The sequence below is a fragment of the Athalia rosae genome, chromosome 7, assembly GCF_917208135.1.
Source record: "Athalia rosae chromosome 7, iyAthRosa1.1, whole genome shotgun sequence".
Taxonomy (NCBI): Eukaryota; Metazoa; Arthropoda; class Insecta; order Hymenoptera; family Athaliidae; genus Athalia; species Athalia rosae.
This window is the reverse complement of record NC_064032.1, coordinates 2,285,425-2,304,719: the sequence shown is the minus strand read 5'-3', so window position 1 is coordinate 2,304,719 and position 19,295 is coordinate 2,285,425. Positions and strand designations below refer to the sequence as shown.

At 39.1% G+C, this 19,295-nt stretch overlaps 1 protein-coding gene across 16 annotated transcripts in view; it reads right to left on the bottom strand.

Moving 5' to 3' along the window:
- Nucleotides 1-1,606: 1,606 nt before the first annotated feature.
- Nucleotides 1,607-19,295, bottom strand: part of LOC105689265 (QRFP-like peptide receptor) — a 37,459-nt gene continuing 19,770 nt past the window's right edge. For 10 of the 16 annotated variants that reach the window (XM_048657810.1, XM_048657812.1, XM_048657819.1 and 7 more), the window contains 8 exons: nucleotides 15,617-15,738; nucleotides 14,179-14,302; nucleotides 13,879-14,084; nucleotides 11,421-11,550; nucleotides 9,854-10,014; nucleotides 8,009-8,176; nucleotides 6,183-6,294; nucleotides 2,685-4,112 (listed from right to left, as the gene is read on the bottom strand). In XM_048657810.1, coding sequence (XP_048513767.1) covers nucleotides 6,219-6,294; nucleotides 8,009-8,176; nucleotides 9,854-10,014; nucleotides 11,421-11,550; nucleotides 13,879-14,084; nucleotides 14,179-14,302; nucleotides 15,617-15,738 — 987 coding nt within the window. In that variant the 3' untranslated portion in view covers nucleotides 2,685-4,112; nucleotides 6,183-6,218. Of the gene's footprint in view, nucleotides 1,856-2,372; nucleotides 2,617-2,684; nucleotides 4,113-6,113; nucleotides 6,295-8,008; nucleotides 8,177-9,853; nucleotides 10,015-11,420; nucleotides 11,551-13,878; nucleotides 14,085-14,178; nucleotides 14,303-15,616; nucleotides 15,739-19,295 lie in introns of those variants that run through there. The other 6 variants (XR_007279215.1, XR_007279211.1, XR_007279213.1 and 3 more) reach the window with 6 other exon arrangements.

Below are 19,295 nucleotides of genomic sequence, written 5' to 3'. Positions count from 1 at the left end.
ATGATCATTCCTAGTCTGATAGAGAAAGCGACTGATTCTTTGCAGAACTGACTATATGCTTGCCTCTGTATTTATTTATTCAATAAATCGTAGATACAAGAGGAAAAGAATAATTTCTAGCTTTAGAATAGCGTTTCCAGAGTTTAGAATTTGAGCCTAAAAATTTTCTGGGTATCAGGAGAACAGGAAAACCGAGGAGGTATTCCGAAACTCGGTGCCTCATCATGTGCATGCGTTCCACACTGTTTATTGATTCCTAGTATGAGAGAGAGAGCGACTGATGCATTGCAGGACTGACTGCATGCATGCCTGTGTCTTTGATCGTTCAATCATGCTTCAAACCAGAGGTGATAATGCAGAGCTCTAGATTGCCGGCCCTGAAAATTGAAAGTTTGTCGAAAAGTGGAGATTTGTATCAGGAGAACAGGAAAGCCGAGGAGGTGGTCCAAAACTTGGTGCCTCATCATGTGCATGCATTCAATCATTCATGATCATTCCTAGTCTGATAGAGAAAGCGACTGATTCTTTGCAGAACTGACTATATGCTTGCCTCTGTATTTATTTATTCAATAAATCGTAGATACAAGAGGAAAAGAATAATTTCTAGCTTTAGAATAGCGTTTCCAGAGTTTAGAATTTAAGCCTAAAAATTTTCTGGGTATCAGGAGAACAGGAAAACCGAGGAGGTATTCCGAAACTTGGTGCCTAATCATGTGCATGCGTTCCACACTGTTTATTTATTCCTAGTATGAGAGAGAGAGCGACTGATGCATTGCAGGACTGACTGCATGCATGCCTGTGTCTTTGATCGTTCAATCATGCTTTAAACCAGAGGTGATAATGCAGAGCTCTAGATTGCCGGCCCTGAAAATTGAAAGTTTGTCGAAAAGTGGAGATTTGTATCAGGAGAACAGGAAAGCCGAGGAGGTGGTCCAAAACTTGGTGCCTCATCATGTGCATGCATTCAATCATTCATGATCATTCCTAGTCTGATAGAGAAAGCGACTGATTCTTTGCAGAACTGACTATATGCTTGCCTCTGTATTTATTTATTCAATAAATCGTAGATACAAGAGGAAAAGAATAATTTCTAGCTTTAGAATAGCGTTTCCAGAGTTTAGAATTTAAGCCTAAAAATTTTCTGGGTATCAGGAGAACAGGAAAACCGAGGAGGTATTCCGAGACCTGGTGCCCCATCATGTGCATGCGTTTCACCCTGTTTATTTATTCTCAGTATGAAAGAGATAGCAACTGATGCATCGCAGGACTGACTGCATGCATGCCTTCGTCTTTGATCGTTCAATCATGCTTCAAACCGGAAGTGATAATGCAGAGCTCTAGATTTCCGGCCCTGAAAATTGAAAGTTTGCCGAAAAGTGGAGATTTGTATCAGGAGACCAGAAATGCCGAGGAGGTGGTCCGAAACTTGGTGCCTCATCATGTGCATGGTTTCAGTCATGCTCAGCTCATCCTCTTTCTTCAACTCATAATATGGAGTCATTATGTGCCGAATGGTGTGCATGCTATCATGCGTATTCAAAGGTCTTTTACCTTTCAACTTGAGAAGGTATTTTGTTGATGGGTCTTCAAATAATTTCGAATCATCATTACTCATAATGCAAATTTATTTCAACAGAGAGATGTTTTATGCAACGAATGTATTACAATAAAGATCTATTAAATTTTCTTATCGAATGTCAACTATCCTAGATCGTACAGGGTCTATGACTACTCGATAAATAATTTAAGTTTCATTATTCGGTACAGAAATATGATGGAGTATTATGCTGATGCACCAATGAGTCTCGTGTTCGGAACGCCGGATCAAGTTTTTCTGGTGCCTCCGAATGTCCTTCTGTAACAGAAGTGAAGAAAATCATTATTTGCATTGGAATGGATCAGTGGAATCACGCACACTTCTATGGGGTTCATTTTTCAGTTTTCTTGAAGAGAAAATTCATACATTCGAAAAGCATACTCAGACTACTCTCGCGAACTATGTACTTTTCACCCCCAGAAAACGCTCATTCTCAAGCCGTAGACGATCTCTAAAACTCAGGCGAAAATTTACTAATCTTGTGTAGAGTGGTGATTGAAGAGCAAGTAAAAATAATTTCAGGACGCGTTACCCACGTAAAAAAACATAACGAACACGAAGACGTAGATTGAATCAAACTAGCAATAAATCCCTCAGAGATATTTCCGATTTTCACTTTTTTGATCGATAAGTTGGCAATATTTCAATCAATTCAATAGATACAATCATTTGAATTGCAGATTCGGACCACTGAGATCAAATCACGTTGGGATACATCGTTTTCTTCGCCACAATGAAAAAATGTAAAGAAATAAATTAATTAGAAAGAACTAACATCGCTGAACATCAGTGGCTTCAATAGAGAATCAAGAAGTAATTCAAAAATCAAAGCGTTCCACGAACGTTCATGGGGGCTGAATTGTAGCGCTGCCTCCTGGATCTCTCACGAACTACTTTGTCATCAGCCCTTCATCCCTTACCAACGTTCGCAACGTCGTGTCGTTTACCATTAATTCGATGTTCAAAAAAGGGTGGGTTGCTCTGACCACGTGTTGGTTCATGTCATGCTATCGATTTTCCTGAAGAGAAAAAAGGAAAGAATTTTGTTTAAATCGAGGATAGAAAAATTACCGAACAAATTTAACAATTCATTTTGCGAATCGCAAGCCTTTTATATTAATATAATTCATATACATTTATCCACAGTTAATTAGACTCTAGTTGTCCGTCATTATCATTAACATCGATTACATCACATCTTACCTAAACATAATAAATACATGACCGATGTATCTGACAATCGTACAATTATTCTCACCACATCACGATTAATTAAGAATAGTTTTAGCGCGTATAGGTATGTATATTACGTATAACGTTCGTGTATATTAATTGTACATCAATTAGGTAAAATTATAATTACATTACGGGTCATTTAAATATATGTACATCGATCCTATCGATTATCGTGTATGAATTTTTTTATTTAGCCAAATGCCATTCTAAGTAAAAATAATTATTATTTATCTCTTCGACATTCGTACGGATGCAATCAAATATTTTTTATTGAAATCGGAACAGAACATAAAAATAAAAAAAAACATTTTCATCGCACGCGAACCCCTCGTCAAATTTGACATTCACCGCTGAAATTCGCTACGCCCCAAATTGTAGCGATAAATCAAAGGTGAACGAGACAATTTGTTTTAACAATTCCGATGCGTTTTCCCGACGGCTCAAATAATTATCATAATTTCACATTAGTTACATTCGAATTGATGTTTAAATAAATAAGAAACAATAAGCATGTTCAATTTACATAATGGTCTTCGAATTCAACCTGTGTCATCTAATTCCGCGACACGAAAAACTAAATCAAATATTTTTTCCCCGCTTTTTTCTTCTCATTTTTCGTTTGTATGGTCGCGCGAAACGAAGTGAAAAAGACGAAGAAAAACTGAATAGCAACAGCAGTGACGGCAGCAGCAGCCACTTTCACGGCTATTTTTCAACCGTCAAGTTCAGTTGAACAAAAATCGATTTACCGTCGGTTTTTCTGCAACACCTTTCTCGTTTCGCGGGAAACTATTCTTTCTAATTTTCATCCCAATCGTGAATAGCCTTTCGTGTATACGTGTATATACGAATGTGGTACGTACATACGTGTGCCCAATCTATATCGGCGGATTGTCCGACGTTAAATTGAACGTTTCAATCAGGTTCGGTTACGAGAAACCGGGCGTTGCGAAGACGTCCCTTCAAAAACGAACGAGGCCTGATCGATCCATACACATCAACCAGAGAAGAGAAATAGAAAAAAAAAGAAAAAAGATTGAAATCAATTGCGAAGATGACGCGAGAAATATAAAATTAATCAATACTAGTACTTACAATAAATACAGGAAAACTGTTCACAGCAAAACGCAATTATGATTGTGACAATAATTATAAGAAAATATTCTATTTACTTATGAATAAATGAAATTCATGTAGAAATATATTTATATTTATAATTAATTAATAATTTCCCTCGTCGCGGTAGCGATTCCAAGGGTTGAGGTAGAATCAGGTCCACCTGAAAAGTGTAAAAATTAACAATAAATTATCACGTTGACGGTCGGACTACAGTGGGAAGGAGAATGAAAAATTCGTAAAAGTTTATAAATCGTAATTAATTAATTAATTAATTAATTAATTCCACCACCGTTCGCCCCAATGCGAAATCAAAGAAGATCGCGGAGGGCGTGTGATTGTGTGGGGTGATTCAGGGTTAAAATTCCCCCTAGCTCGATTGCCTCTGCAATTGCTCCCGAGAGTTTACAATATTATATTATATATGTATTTACTCTGGCGAGGGAAATTAATTGGCTTAAAAAGCTGTATGATTTCTCGGGGAAGGGGTTTATAGATAAATTAGCACGAATTAGATAGGGGATAAAGTAGATTTCAAGTGTATCCATTTAATTATGCATATATTTTCCACTGTCTCTTATTTCTAGCATCAAGAATCTGCATCGTTTTTTATGTAACATGCTCGGATAAATTTCTTTTCTATTTCACATAAACGTGTAAAGTATCGAATGTACGATATGACGTCATAGCCGTAACTCTATACGCAAGTTATGTAATATCGGTACATGTATACCTATATTCGCTTTCTATATACTGTACAGTACGTGTATTATATGCGTTATATGTTATGAACTTTATATACCGCGCAAAGTAATTGTAAACAAAATCCTATTCGTTTACTTGTATTTCTTTTACTTTTTTATCTGAATTTTTCATCCTCCTTATCCACGAAAAAAAAAGAAAAAAAAAAAAATTAAAGGAGAAAGAATAGAAAAATAGAAAAAACTATGTCATTATATGACACACGCATATCGTAACAGCGACTGATTCCCGTTATCGCTCGTTCAAATATTTGACAACCTTGAATAATTTGACAATAAAAATAAGGAAACTGTTGAGAGAGGAACAAAAAGGCAAATGATGTAATAAAACTAGCCAATTATAAAACAACCAGCGACTGCCACCACGATTTTTATATCTTGACTACATCGTATCTATGATAAAACTCGAATGTGCGAGAGGTGAATTGAGAGGCGGAGCTTTTTTTTATATCTGCGGAAAATTTCTCTTCTATGTTTCAATTTCTTTTTACTTTTTCTTTTATTTTCAGCGATCGGAACATCCCCTGCGTAGACGTGTTGAGTAATTTCGGCACACGTATGTTAAATTCATGGTAAATATACCGAGGGGGTGGCATACCGATGTTTATTTCGTGGTCGGCTTCGCGCAGCTGTTAGCCTTACACATAGTTCATGTAATACATATATACTATGTATGTATCCGTTTCAATGTACAATCAATAGGCATGTATAACATGGCTATGCGAATCTGCACTAGCGACGAACAGCACGGACGTTTACGTCGAGGAATAATTATTTCGGATAATATATTCACGTCCGGAGAGCCGGACAATCGGTCTTCGTTACGGGCTAAAACCTTAAAATCTTAAACTCCACGTGGCAAACGCGTATGAATATTTGTGTTACACATTGCGTTCGGTGCGAAAACGAAATACATGTAGTAGAAGAAAGAGAAGAAAATAAATGGCGAAATGGAACGGTGGAAGGGAGTAAAATAAATAAAAACTCAGATATGGTATCCCGCGGGTTTGATATACATGCGGTTCTTGTTTCACTAATGATTTTTTTTTTTCCCTTGATTTTAATTAATTAGTTGATCGATTGATTTATTTATCTTCAACGTCCATCAGTAGCCTATTCGCGAATCTCGGTGATTAATGGCGGACGAAACGAAGGGGCGAAATATTAAAAGACTGGGCGAAGACGGAAGAAGTGAGAAACAATATAGAATGATAAATCGGGAGTGGGAAATCGGATTATTGAAAAATTAGTGAGAATCGCGAATAAATTGACCTTCGGACAAGCCACCAATTGAACTCTTACGATTAACGTTAAATTATAAAATTAATAAAAGCGATATTAAGCGTTATTTATTGCCCACGCATATCAGATCGCATTTGCATAGGAAAGTATCAATTATTTACCATGAACTTTATTTATTCAGTCAACCTAAAATTCTAATTGAATTTTTCAGATTGATAATTTCTACGCACATGACAGTAGAGTGTGGAGGGTAGTGGCGGGCTACTCTATACAACAACCGTACGAGTAGATTTAACGGTGTTCGTCAAAGGGAACATCATGCTCAGCGAAAGTTGACGCCACCTGCGTATACATATACAGAATAATTCGTAATAATAAAAAAAATCAATAAATAATTGAATGAATAAAAAATGTCAATGAACGTATACCTGGGTATTCATCGATTTTAATCGAGAAGAATGAATAAAATAAAAGGAAAGGAGAAGAAAGTTGTACCTGATATAATGACTTTGGGAAAAAAAAATTTTTTGAAAGAAAATCGACTCGTGGTACATCGAGAAAGAAGAAAGACTAAAAGGATAAAGCTAACAGCGTAGGAAGAAAAAAAAAAAAACGGTTGAGATTCAGCCGAAATCGTGAACAAAAGGGGGACGAGTGGATGAATCCTGATATCCTTTCGTTTTTTCGAAAACCGTATAAGAACGAGGTTCATTTGATACCCGTGTGCTCGCGAATTCAATGAATTTCTCCCTGTAGTACGACGAGAAGTGATATGGAGAAAATATAATCAATCTGAATTTTTATAATCTCGACATTTCTACAATGAATAACTCGGGGGCAACAATAGCGACGAAAATTGTGGATCGGACAAAAGGAATATCCCCCCATTTTTTTTTTCCCTACTTTAATTATCGTCAATTTTTAGATGGTCGGATTTGTCGAATACCTTGTTCGTCATTACCTTCCGTACAAGCCGGATCCTTTGGAGAATTCGATTTTTGAGCCCATTTTTTTTCTAAATCAAGCCTCAAATAAAGAGAAATAAAATTGTCAAAAAAAGAAGCACGTTACGATATCCGAACATCCGTTTTTCTCAATCGCTCGGATGGTTTTCGGGCATCCAAAAAAAAAAAAAAACTCCTCGGAAAGTTTAGGCCAATGTTTTCTCTTTCCTATTTTTTTTACAACCAAGTTATGGTTGGTGCGAAGAATAACGCTGAAATGGGGTAGGAGGGAGGGCGCGCAGGCGTAGCGTAAATTCGAGAAACGAATTCAATGAATAAATTGAAATTAGAATTGGTTCCTGCTGCAAGGCGCACTTCGTAGTTATTGTATGTATGTATATGTATAACGCGTACATAGTACCCTTGAATATATTCGCGTTCGTTTCCCTTTGTTGCCCCGGAATAAGAAGTTATTCAATCAACGTTCATTAAAAGTACCGGAATAAATTTATCCGAGATACGCGAACGGCGAACGCTCGTTATATAGGTACCTTATTTTTTGACGCGGTTCGTAGCGAGAAAACAAATTGAAATGAGAGAAAAAAAAAAAAAAATCGCGATTCACGGATGAATCCATAGAAAAATAATAATCGAATTGTTCGTTCATTTCCCCATACCGATGTACCCCTCTTCTTTCTTTTTCTTTCCTTTTTTTTTTTTTGTTGTCCTTTATTTTTTCCTCTAATCTGCACCAGTTTTCGACTAAAATATGAAACCCCGCGAATACTTGGAGCGTTGTTTCCACGGTATCTACTTTTAAAAGCTCCTGCTTTATTTTTCTGCGCTTTATAGGCGGCTAAATCGTAACAATAATGTACCTAAGTATACGTGACGCTAGGGGTAGTGGCACGGACGGACCGAAGGACGGATAACCCTCTTGTGCTTTTCGAGCTCATGCACGGCCGGGTTCAAGCGAAGCTCTCCAGTTGCAAAGCTTTCGATTTTTCAACTATTTTTATCTCTATTTAGTCTTGCGCTTTTATTTTCGCTCTCCCCCAATTTATTATCCGCTTCTTTCCTCATCGAGCTGTACAGGTTTCGATTTTACTGACCGAACACTCGTGGTCCTCGTCTGGCTCAGACTCGGGTGTCGCTTGACGCGACCCGAAGAACGATAGTTTCTTCTCCGGCAGCAACACCACCAACTTCCACATGCCGCTGACAGAAAACTCTCGCGGAAATGCTTCGACATGAATCCGTAGACGATGGGATTTATGCAGCTGAAAACAGACGGAAAATTTCCACTCAACGAATGCCCATGTTTCGTTGTTCGAAAAAAAAAAAACGAAAAAAACAAACACCAAAGACGGGGAATAAAAATCTGTGAGGAACGAAATTTCAAACGAAAGACAAAAACTCTGGCGTACTCTCGGAGATGTTACTGCGTCGCATCTCACGTGTGTTTTTCGATTTTCCTTCATTTCTATTTTTTCTTTTTTTTTATTTTTCATTCTTCACGACGAAGAACAATTCCGAAGCGTTCTCCTTTTTCTAGTCAGGCGTGTTCATCGACGTAGAAATAACGACGTGAATGATGTACTTCTTCTCGTTACCCCAAAGATTTTTATCCCTCTCTATGTACTATGATTTATGGTATAGCATACGCAATGGGGGTATATATATATATATACACGGTGTGTATTTAATGTAAAGTCCGTTGAAGAGAATCGTTTTTCAAAACCCTTTAATCCATTTCGTTACACACCAATGTACGTGACCGTATCAGCTCGTATTCTTTCAAAAGTCAAACCCATTTTTTTCTGGAATTTTCACACAAACTTTCCAGTCAGTCCTTGCGAACGCAAACTTTTCCACGTGTAATTCTACGTGTAAACGCTACCGTGATCCGCTCGAGTTTCGGAAATATCCTAATCAAATACCAGTCGTCCGTGAAAGGCGTCAGAGAATTTAATGAAAACTCAATAAGAGATTTTCAGATTCGAATTTACACGAGCAAATATATTCGAAGCGAGTATGTAGCCCGTCGTAGCAGACGTCGCGTAGAGTTGGTCGTCGCGACGGCACATAGCGGCTAAAGATCTACATACAAATGTACATAACACAGATAAGTTGATACGTCATTTCTACATACGTTTGTAAATACGTTTGTGCCTCCGGGGCAACGTACCTTATGCTTTTGCATTTGCTGAAAGATTTCATCTATACGTAACGCGAATGTGTACGTTCTCGCGGCTGATGTAGGTGTACCTAATATACCAGGAATTCTGATTTTACGCTTATAGATGGTATAAAATCATGTGGATTTAACCCATAGCCCACGTTCAAATAACGGCGTTGTAAACTCGGGTTGCGTGATGTGTAAATTGCTGTATATACACACGTAGTAGATAGGTGAACGTAGGATATTCGCGTGTACACACGTGTATTCGAAATCGTTTTATAGATTCCGATTTGCATACGATATCCTCCTCCCATACCACCGGCGTATGGAGGGTTCGAATCCCCATCATCGTTATTATAAATCTATATATTTATACGATCAGACTGGCAAGAAACGCGAATAAGGGTTCGCGTGAATTTGCGAACGTCCAACACCTATGTACTTCGCCTATGTACGTACGTACAATGTACATAGTACACCCAGTTATACGGATCTCAAAAAAGTTTTCTAATAACGAACCACCCACGGAATGATAATGCGGCGCCACGGGGATATATACCGCGATGGTTTGGATTACACGTGAAAGTCCGGTGAGAATAAATTCCTTTCCCCCCACTTTTCGTTTTTTCTCTCACGATCAACGATCTGATTTGAATTTATTTATTTTTTCCCGAGCTCGTATCATGCTTATAAAAAATTGATCATCGCCAATCGGGAGTCCTCACAGACTTGGCGTCGATTAATTGTTTTTTTTTTTGTCATCGGACGTACGAACCTGTTGAAGTAAGCCATTAGTTGAAAAACAACGTTGGCGTGTTTCGAAGATCCAGATTTAACGCGGGCCAAAACTCCGTAGGCAGTCAACACGTTGTCGGTCAACATCGGGCCCCAACATATGACGAAAAGAACCACGACAGCGACCAGCATTTTCACAACCTGTGGACGAAACAAAAGTTTAACAAATTACCGTATTACCATATCCGGTATATATAGGTACCGTAGAGAAATGGAACATCCGTCACATTTCATAATCCAAAAGTCGAATCATTCGTTTCTAGTTGTTTTTTTTTTTTCCCCCTCACGATCTGTACTCGCGTACGTCTATTACACGTGAAAACCGGTGTTTATGAATATGTATTGCCACGTGACTTTGAATAAAAGAAAGAAAAAAAAAAAAATGTCAGAACTTTCGAGGTGTATAAATCTACATGCGATTACAAAATTTAATTAATTATCATCAAACGTTTATCGCGGACGACTACGTGTGTGCCAACGAGACCATAGATTACAGGGCGAGTATTTTACGTGGTAGTAGTATAGTCCGACGTACGTATAGGTACGTACGTGCAACGAGAATAATCTCTCGTTGCAGAATCTGATGCAGGTAGGTTGGATAGAAAGTGGGTAGTGAGCAACTACCCTTGCTCGTTAACCTGCGCGAGCTTGAGAATAACCCGGACGGTAAGGGGTGTTGAAATTTGAACTTCGACTCAAGGCAACTGACGGAGTTATACGAAGACCGGGTCAGCCATACAAGATGATGCACAGCTTGTAATTCCACTCGCCATCACTTTTTTCTCTCACAAGAATTTTATCTCACTGCGAAAGCATATGAATACATTCGTACGCGTACTACGTACACCTGTGCGAAGTGCACGGTGAATTTCATTTCTTTTCCCGTAAATGAACAAAAGAAAAATCAAAAATCACGTCACGCATGGAATATTCCGTACACAACGCGAGGATATATTTTTTTTTCAGAGAATAAATATTTGAGTAGATGAATTAGAAATGATAAAACAAAATAATAATCACATGTAAGGTGAATATTGTGAGTCCGTTTTTTTTATATTCAAAAAAGTTCTTGAGAGAATTTGCGTTGCACGGTACGAGACTCGTGAAGAAAAATACATGAGGAGGGTGTGAGAAGCGTGAAAGAAGAAAAAAAAGGAACAGGGGGTGTGAAAATAAATAAATGATACTTTGCGCGGATACGTTCGAATCAAAGATAGAAGAGGAGGGAGTAGACAGGGTTCTCATGCCTTATTCTACATAACGGACAGATGCCAAATATCTCACGGGATAAAAATGTATATTTAGGTGAAAAGTATACGGTGAAAAGGAAGACGTAAGGGAATGGAGAAGCGGCTGGGATTTTATCGTTTCTGGCACGCGAACATTGACGCTCTTTTTTTCTCTCTTCTTGTTTTCAGCACCTATACCACACCTTCCGTTGAACAAACGCTCGCTTTGAAACATTGATACGCAGGATCGTGAAAAGAGAAAGAAAAAAAAAAAAAACAAGGGAAACAACAAACGGAGAATTTTCGAAATTTTCACACCTGTTTCATCGTGCGTGATTCCTCTTCTGTCCTGCCGTCGTCTCGACGTCCTCTCCTTCCGTTTCTCGTGCTGCCGTGTTGGTCGGTCATCGGAATGCATTCCGACCCCATATTGTTGGTGGGATTCAAACTGCGAAAGATTCTCCGTTATCACCGTTGTCGTTGTTTCTCCTGATTTTTTACACGCTTCTCTTCGCACGGAATGCGGGTTGGATATACACCCGTGTATACCCACGTACGTACATATCTAAACTTTATAGTTCAAAGATCATCGAGGAACCGGATGCTACGGTACTACTGAGGGTAGTGGGTGTATAAAGTGAACCTGCACTTGATCGGAGCTTCAGAATTTTTTAATCTATTATCCGAGTCACGTGCCAACGAACGACGAGCTATTCCAATTTTCTTCGACACCGAACATCCACCTCCCCTTCCCTCGTTTTTTTCACATCCGACTTTTCAATCCGCCAGATTTACACTCGCTTAATTTATTTTATTTTCTCGAGAGAAGAAAAGAGAAAGAGAAAAAAAGAGAGAAATGTAATGAAAAATTTTTACAAAAATTGAATGAAAATTATAATAATCAGTGGAAACGAATGTAAATTATAATTAACAAAAATACGGGAGGAGCGAGGCAATTATAAAAATTGACAACGCGAACGAACGAGCGAACGACTCATCGTATCAATAACGCTTTTTTTTACGTTACGAGAAGCACACGAAAAACAATATGGAGAAAGAAAAAATAAAAAACGAAACCCTGCGGCGACCGGAAAATGTTTGTTAATGACGCAACCGCGACGATCTCAACGTTGGCGAATAATGGAAATTTTTCTGAATAGAAATTTAATTATATAGAATGCGTGGTGAGCGTCAAATCAAGACGTGAACATTGTAAGACGTGGCGGGGTTCGGAGAAAGACAAAAAGGAAATAAAACAAGTCCGACCCTCGAGAGGTTGATAACACGATAGTATATCGAATATAAAACAATAATAATATTCATAATAATAATAATACAAGCTACGCCACGAGGATCTTGGAAAAATGGAAACCGAGTCGCGTGCCCTGAAGGGGGTTGTTTTTACTTTTTGTTCTTTCGTTTTTCCCTCTCAATTTTTTTTCGGGAAATTCAAAGGACCGGTGTGTCAAGCTGGTTATTCGGTACAATTTGAAGGAGGTGGAGAAGGTTAGGCGGCGAAGAAATCGGGCCGCTTGAATCAAAAAGAGAGAGAGAGAGAGAGAGGAGAGGAGAGTGAGCCGCGCTCACGGGGGTAATTGGACTTGGGCATCAGAAGAAATCCTTGGGGCAAGCGGAGAGAGCCCTCCCGAGGGAGGAATTTGTATTAGGGGAGGAAGTGGGCTCTCCAGAGACGAGTCCATGCCTGATGGAATCCCACTTTTCCTCCGTTTTTTTTTTTCCTTTTTTCTCAACTCCTCGAAAAGTAGTACCTCGGTATGTATACGCATAGCGACCTCCGCAATCTCCGCATCACGCGGCTACGGAATTCTACACTTCTCAAATTTGCATCCCGCGAGCGGTCTAATAACGCTTTTTGTCAAATCTTTTATTTCTCATCTTCTGTTTCTTCCTCACTTTATTTTCTTAACTCTCTTCTCCCTCTCTCTCAATATTCTTACAAAAATACGTATGTACACAGGTGTATCTTTTCCATTCGTTTAATTTCATTCGTACAGACCTCAAAAAGGCCGGGGGGAAATATTTTTCAATTTATTACGATACATCCGATACACAAATATACGTGAACACCTCATGGCATACAAAATATTACCCGCGTATATTTCACAATTATAATACACAAATACGAACGTTCGCGTCGAACCACGCGGTATATTCGCATAAATTCTTTTTTTTTTTTTCTCTTTCAATGAAAATCGAAACCTCACGGCGTGTAACGATTTCTTTATTTGACAGGTAATTTCATCGACTGATTGAGTAAAATTTTAGGCCTCGAATTACCTCAATTCAGCCGAGAGCTGGGGTTGAGAATACGAATAATTTGGACGGAATGATTTTTTTTTCTTTCACTTTTTTACGTCTTTTTTCTTTTCATACTTTTTTTCAACGGCTAGCTAATAATAATATTCGATTAAGAACGCTGAAGTGTATAGAAAAAACGTTTGATAGTTTGTAAAAAAAACTTATAAAAAAAAAAGAGAGAAAGTAGAAAAAGAAGGTCGATAGTATTTGTATAAAAATTCTATCAAAAATTGCTATGAGCTAGTTGTACGCCTACATTATAAGGTCGTTAGGTCACCTGCATTGGCGTGACAAAGCGCGAGCCATTATTCTCCAAATTACGTTTCTTTTTAGTTTTCTCTTTCGTTGGAGAAAAAAAAAAAAAAGAAAGCAACGAAGAAAAAAAAACAAAGTTGCGAGGAGGGTTGGGTTGGGTTGTGTATTCGTGATATTTATATTTATTAGAGCAATTACTTACGCGTGACGAGAAGTCATGTGATATCTTCTCTTCATTACTCTCCATATTTCCCAACATATAGCCGTGTAGCAAAACGCCATAACGATAAGAGGGACAACCAGGACCAAGAGGAACATGTAGAGCTCGTGGAGACGCCATAACGTACCTGCCTCGTAATCACGTATGCACCAATAAGCCAGATATTTCCTACCCACGACCTTGTGCCTCTGAAAAAGAGAAAAAAAAACCCGAAAACCCATAAAATAAAATAACCGAATGAAAGGAAAAAAAAAGAAACGAGAGAAGCAAAACGTCATTCACCTGTGTGAATATAATCGGTATAGCCAATAGGAACGAAGTTATCCAAGTCATAATGACGATTCTTCTGGCCTGACTTATAGTGCAGGTGTATTGCGCCCTCATGGGGTGTACGATGGCGTAGTATCTGTAAAGTATAACGAAAGAGAAATTATTCAAAAGGAATAATACGGTGAAGAAAAATGAAATAAATCAAGTCGCTGTATATAATGTGCACGTGGTTATACTTTTTAAGCTATACCGCGGCGTAAAAAACCGCAAAACTTTCTCTGGGGTATGGCTGTGCAGCATGCATCCGGAGGGTTTTATACAGAGCGTATATAGAGGGGCTTTTAACGTAATCGTACAAACAAGATGGTTTAAACTACGAGAAGAAAAGTAGAAGAATGTAAGTAGAATTAGAGACGGTTGTACGTATATAAGTAGAACAGTTGAGAGGATATCATATTTTCTAAAGAGCGGAGAGGAGGATACGCTCCGTGTGGTACGTAGTAGATAAGTACGTAAGAAAGACCCGAGACTATACGCGAAGAGCTCGGAAATCTTCCGTGAGGACCACAGACGAGACGAGAAGTGCGGTGAAAAAATTGGAAAAAAATAAAAAGAGATTGCTAAGAATGTAAGAAAAAAAAAAAAAAAAAAAGTGGGAAACGGGGAGCGAAACTTGCCCGCCTGAAATTGCCTCGATTTGTTTCGAGTTTTCATTTTTTTAACGAGAAAGAAAGAAAAAAATGAATCGATCAATTATGCAGTTTCGTTTTCTCAAGATTTCTTAATTATTTATACTTCTTTCTTTCAACTTAGCAGTGATACGTGCGTATATCACGTACATGTATTATATGCTGAGAACGAGTTGTGCAAACTACGTACATATGTACAACTTATATTACACACTTGATACAGTTCGTAGATACAAAAAAAAAAAAAAAGAAAGAAAAAACAGAGAGAGAAAAAAGAAATAAGGAAATTTATGTACATATAATTCTGTATAACGCTGCGTACGTGTTACTTTCATTCTATTTTCCGAAAAAGGGTAAGAATAAAAAGAAAAGCTCCGAAAAAGTTCCATCTTTCCATCTCCCTTTGGTCGGTACACCTAGACCCCTATTTCAGCAAGTATTATCGTAAATATCAACTAGAAAGGGGGCACCTAAACCCCCGACGAACGCAACTTCACTTCTGCAAAACTCTTATCTCGGTGAAAAAAAAAAAGGAACGGAACGGAAAAAGGCAAAAAAGCGAGAAAAGAAAGTCTAACGTACGAGTAAAGCTCAGCTACTTCTTACCTACCCGTATAAGGTTATACCCTTGAAATAATTCGCGTCTATACGAGATCATACCACGTGTGGGGGAATTTTCTTTTTTTTTTTTCGACGATAAAACAGAAAGAGAAATTTATAGTAAAAATTTGTTCTTTTATCTTATTTCTATGTCGGCTCACCTTTCGATGGACATCGCTGTCAGGGTCAAGACGGAACATATGGCCGACACGCTCTGCATGTAGTGCACGGCTTTGCAGAGAAAAAGTCCCATGCTCCAAGTGTAGGAGAATAATTTAGCGATCTGAAAATTAACGAGATAAAAAATAATATCGACTAATCGGAATATGGAAATAATGTGACGAGGGATGCCGTGTACCGGGTGTATAAAGATCGTACGCGTTTCCATACGTACGCTATTGTTATAACGACGAATTGTTCCCATAATATCAGATAAGTTAGTCGTCGAGTAGCTACGTGTACTCGCTTTTAATAAGAAATTTAATTGAGACCTCCGTACCGGCGTATTTTGCAGCACGGTTTAGCGCATTTAATATAACGCTCGTATAGGTATACGCCACGGGGTGTACAGGTAGACGTATTAAATTTGAATATCGTATTAAACCAGGGAACGAGGTATACGTATACTTAGAAGCGAACGCACCGCTCCTGTGTGACATACCATTCGCTATTATCGTGTCCCGGATTTCGCAGCGGCACATATGAACATAATTTACATTCGCATGTATAAATACCCGAGTGTACGCAACGCGCTACATACCTACTCGCCTACCCAGCCCATAGGTGTTTAAATTTCGCGAGGGGTAGCAGCAACCACCGCAACAGTCGCACAAGGGCGTTTGTATATTAAGATGTTACGAATTCTAATTAAGCGAGTGTTTCAACGTCGCTTACTACCCATAATGCCGCCTATTATACAACGCTGCGATGTCAAAAGTATCTACTTTCGTACGCGAATTCCAGACGAATTGTCATTTTTCATTTCTTCTATTTTTTTTTTTTTTTCTTACGAAGGTAGGGAAACGTATTTCAATTTCGGTAAGAAAAAGACAAATGAAAACGAAATGCGAACGATCGTACGAGAAATAAAAGTTCTCGTTGATTTTTTCGAAGTGCTTCCTAAATTCCGCCAATCTGACAGGGGATACTATTCGGCGCTATAAAAAATGGTCGACGCGTTAACCGCGATCATTTTTAAAATACTAACGACCATGGGGGGGGGGGGGGTTAATGCGGTGTGAATTTATAAAATAAATCATCTTTATTTCGATTTTATTTTTTCGAAAATCAAACTTCCAAGACTTAACGACGAACCGTTCCGGATCACTTCGGCTGTAACGTCGAAGAACGGTAAAAATAAATCAATCACTTTGATGAAATAGAAAAAAGAAAGTAAAAAAAAAAAGAAATGGTCAAAGCTGCGAATGACGTATTCGGCGATTCGTGAGACGATAGAGTATTGTAAAATCGAACGTAAACTGTCGAGATAAAATTCGAGGGAAAAATAATTATTCGTAATAAATGTCCAACGTATACACGTATATCCAGAGTTCGTGAGACGGAAACATTAAAAATTTCTGCGGTCTTGTCGTTAAGGTTTTAATACTTTCTTACTCAATCGATTACTTCCGGTCGACATATGTACCCACGCGATCTACATACGTAACGCACACTCACTTCTATTTGCTTCTATAATTTCCGAGCTTCGAGATTTTAGCAATTCTGGTAGCTCGCCAAATTCGGGCGCTAAAATAATCTGAAATAAGTCAACGAAATAAAGGATCGATGTAAAAGAAAAAAAAATATTTATACACCATCTGCAAATATTCGTTTCGCTGCAACCGAAGAACAAAAAATAAACAACTTCTTTTTCGAACGTTCGATCGAGCATTAAAATGAAATAGATATCAATGAGAGCGACTCTCACCCCTACTCTCGTCGTTCCTTAAGTAATTAGAAAAAGTAGAAAAAGTAGAAAAAAAAAAATGAAAAAATTCCTCTTCTCGGGGGGGCGGGTTTCTTTCAACGGGTCAAATATTTATCACTTTCGTTCGCTTGTACAAGTTAATTCAAATTTGCACGAGGAATCTTTCGCTAGAGCCGCGCTCCTACATCTCCCTGCAGGTGTTGGCGCTGCCCGAGCCATTTTCCTCTCATTTCATTCGCCGCTGTTGGTGTTGCTCACGGGCCACCCTTTGTCGGTTATTTTATTTTTCCCTCTCTCTCTCTCTCTGTCGTTTTTTCTGCCTTCTTCGCTTCCAGCTAACGAGCGTCGCCTTCAAAAGGTTTATAGAAAGAGACTTTGGAGCAACGAAAACGGTAGGGGGGTAGGTACGTGACGCTGCTTTACTGCCGCACGGTAATACACGGGGGTTGGTGGGGGGTGAGAAAATGTAACTCGCCACGAGTTGCTCACCGCGTAACACTTGTTCCGTTTGTGTACGTACGTACGTACGTACGTACGGTGTAAAGAATCGCCTTACACGGAGTCGGTATCAATTAGTACCGAGTAAGTTGGCCGTGAACGAAAGTAAAGAGAAAAATAAGAAAAAGGAGAAAGAAGAAAGTCCAAAAGGGATCTCCGGAATTTTCAACGAATTAAACTTTTCACGAGACACGGGATCTTCGCTCACGTGCATAATTAATGGACGTGATATAACGAGACTGAGCGAAAAAGAGAGAAAAAGGGAATTTTTGAGCGGATTTTTCAAAGAAAAAAAAAGAAGAAAAAAAAAATACACACACAAAAAGAAGAGCTTACGACACGAATTTAAAAGACACGTCGCCCAGATGTCGGAATTGTCTTATCAGCCCGAAGAACATCCACCGACAGTGCTGGGTCTTCGAGTGTACATGTCTCGAGATGGAAGTGAGCGAAGGAGAGAAAAAAAGTAGATAGAGAGAGCGAGAGAGAGAGAGGGAGGGTAGAGAATTTTTTGCGGCAACTTTTTGCCCCTGACGTATTCGTCGCAGAGTCGTTCTGCGGTGACAGGCGAGGTGTGCCTTCAGTTTCTGACGTGACTGGTTCGAGGGTGGAAAGGCTCGACTTTAGACTGGTCTATTTTGCGATGGCGGAGTTTTTGCTTTGACAGTATCGACATCGACGGGGCCCCCTCCCCCCGGAGGAACGAGGGTGTCGCGAGCCTCGGGGTGCGGGGGGCGGTAGGGGGGGGGGGGATGAAGAAAATCCGGGGAATCCTTAACGCCAAGAGTTCCGAAGGCACGTATTCAAATTTCCTACTCTCCGAAATCTTGTCCCTTTCTGAAAAGTATTCCCGAATTCCTCGCGCCGCCAACTCATCCCTTAATTCGCCGGTCTTTAAGCCCAAAGAAAATTATACCCCGTGCAGCCGCCTCGCCGAGGGGAGAATTATTATTAATCGGAGTTGAAAGAAACTCGCTGAATTATCAGGTACGAAAAAAAATTTAGAATTCCTCTCGATTCGATCCGTTCGCATACCTGCTCCGCTGTGTATTTTATTTCCGAAAGACGGGTTCATATGTGTTCCGTCTCACTCCCTCTATTTTTCCTTTATTTTTCATATTTATGGGGATGAAAATTGTAGATTCAGCGATCCGGAAATTTCACGAGTTGTCGAAGCAGCCTGTTGCCGGTACACCGAGAGAATCTTGCGCTGCATCGGAATAACGTTGTTCGAGCCGGAGTGAAGAACCTACATAGCTCTGTACAACGTTATCAGAAAATTCAGAAATCTCTCTCTCTCAAAAATATTCAACGTTTTCTACAACGCGTATTATACATTCCGCGCCGTCTTGTCGTCTCAATTTTTACAACCACGCGAACCACACTCACCCCCGTCCCCCCCCCCAGTTCATCGA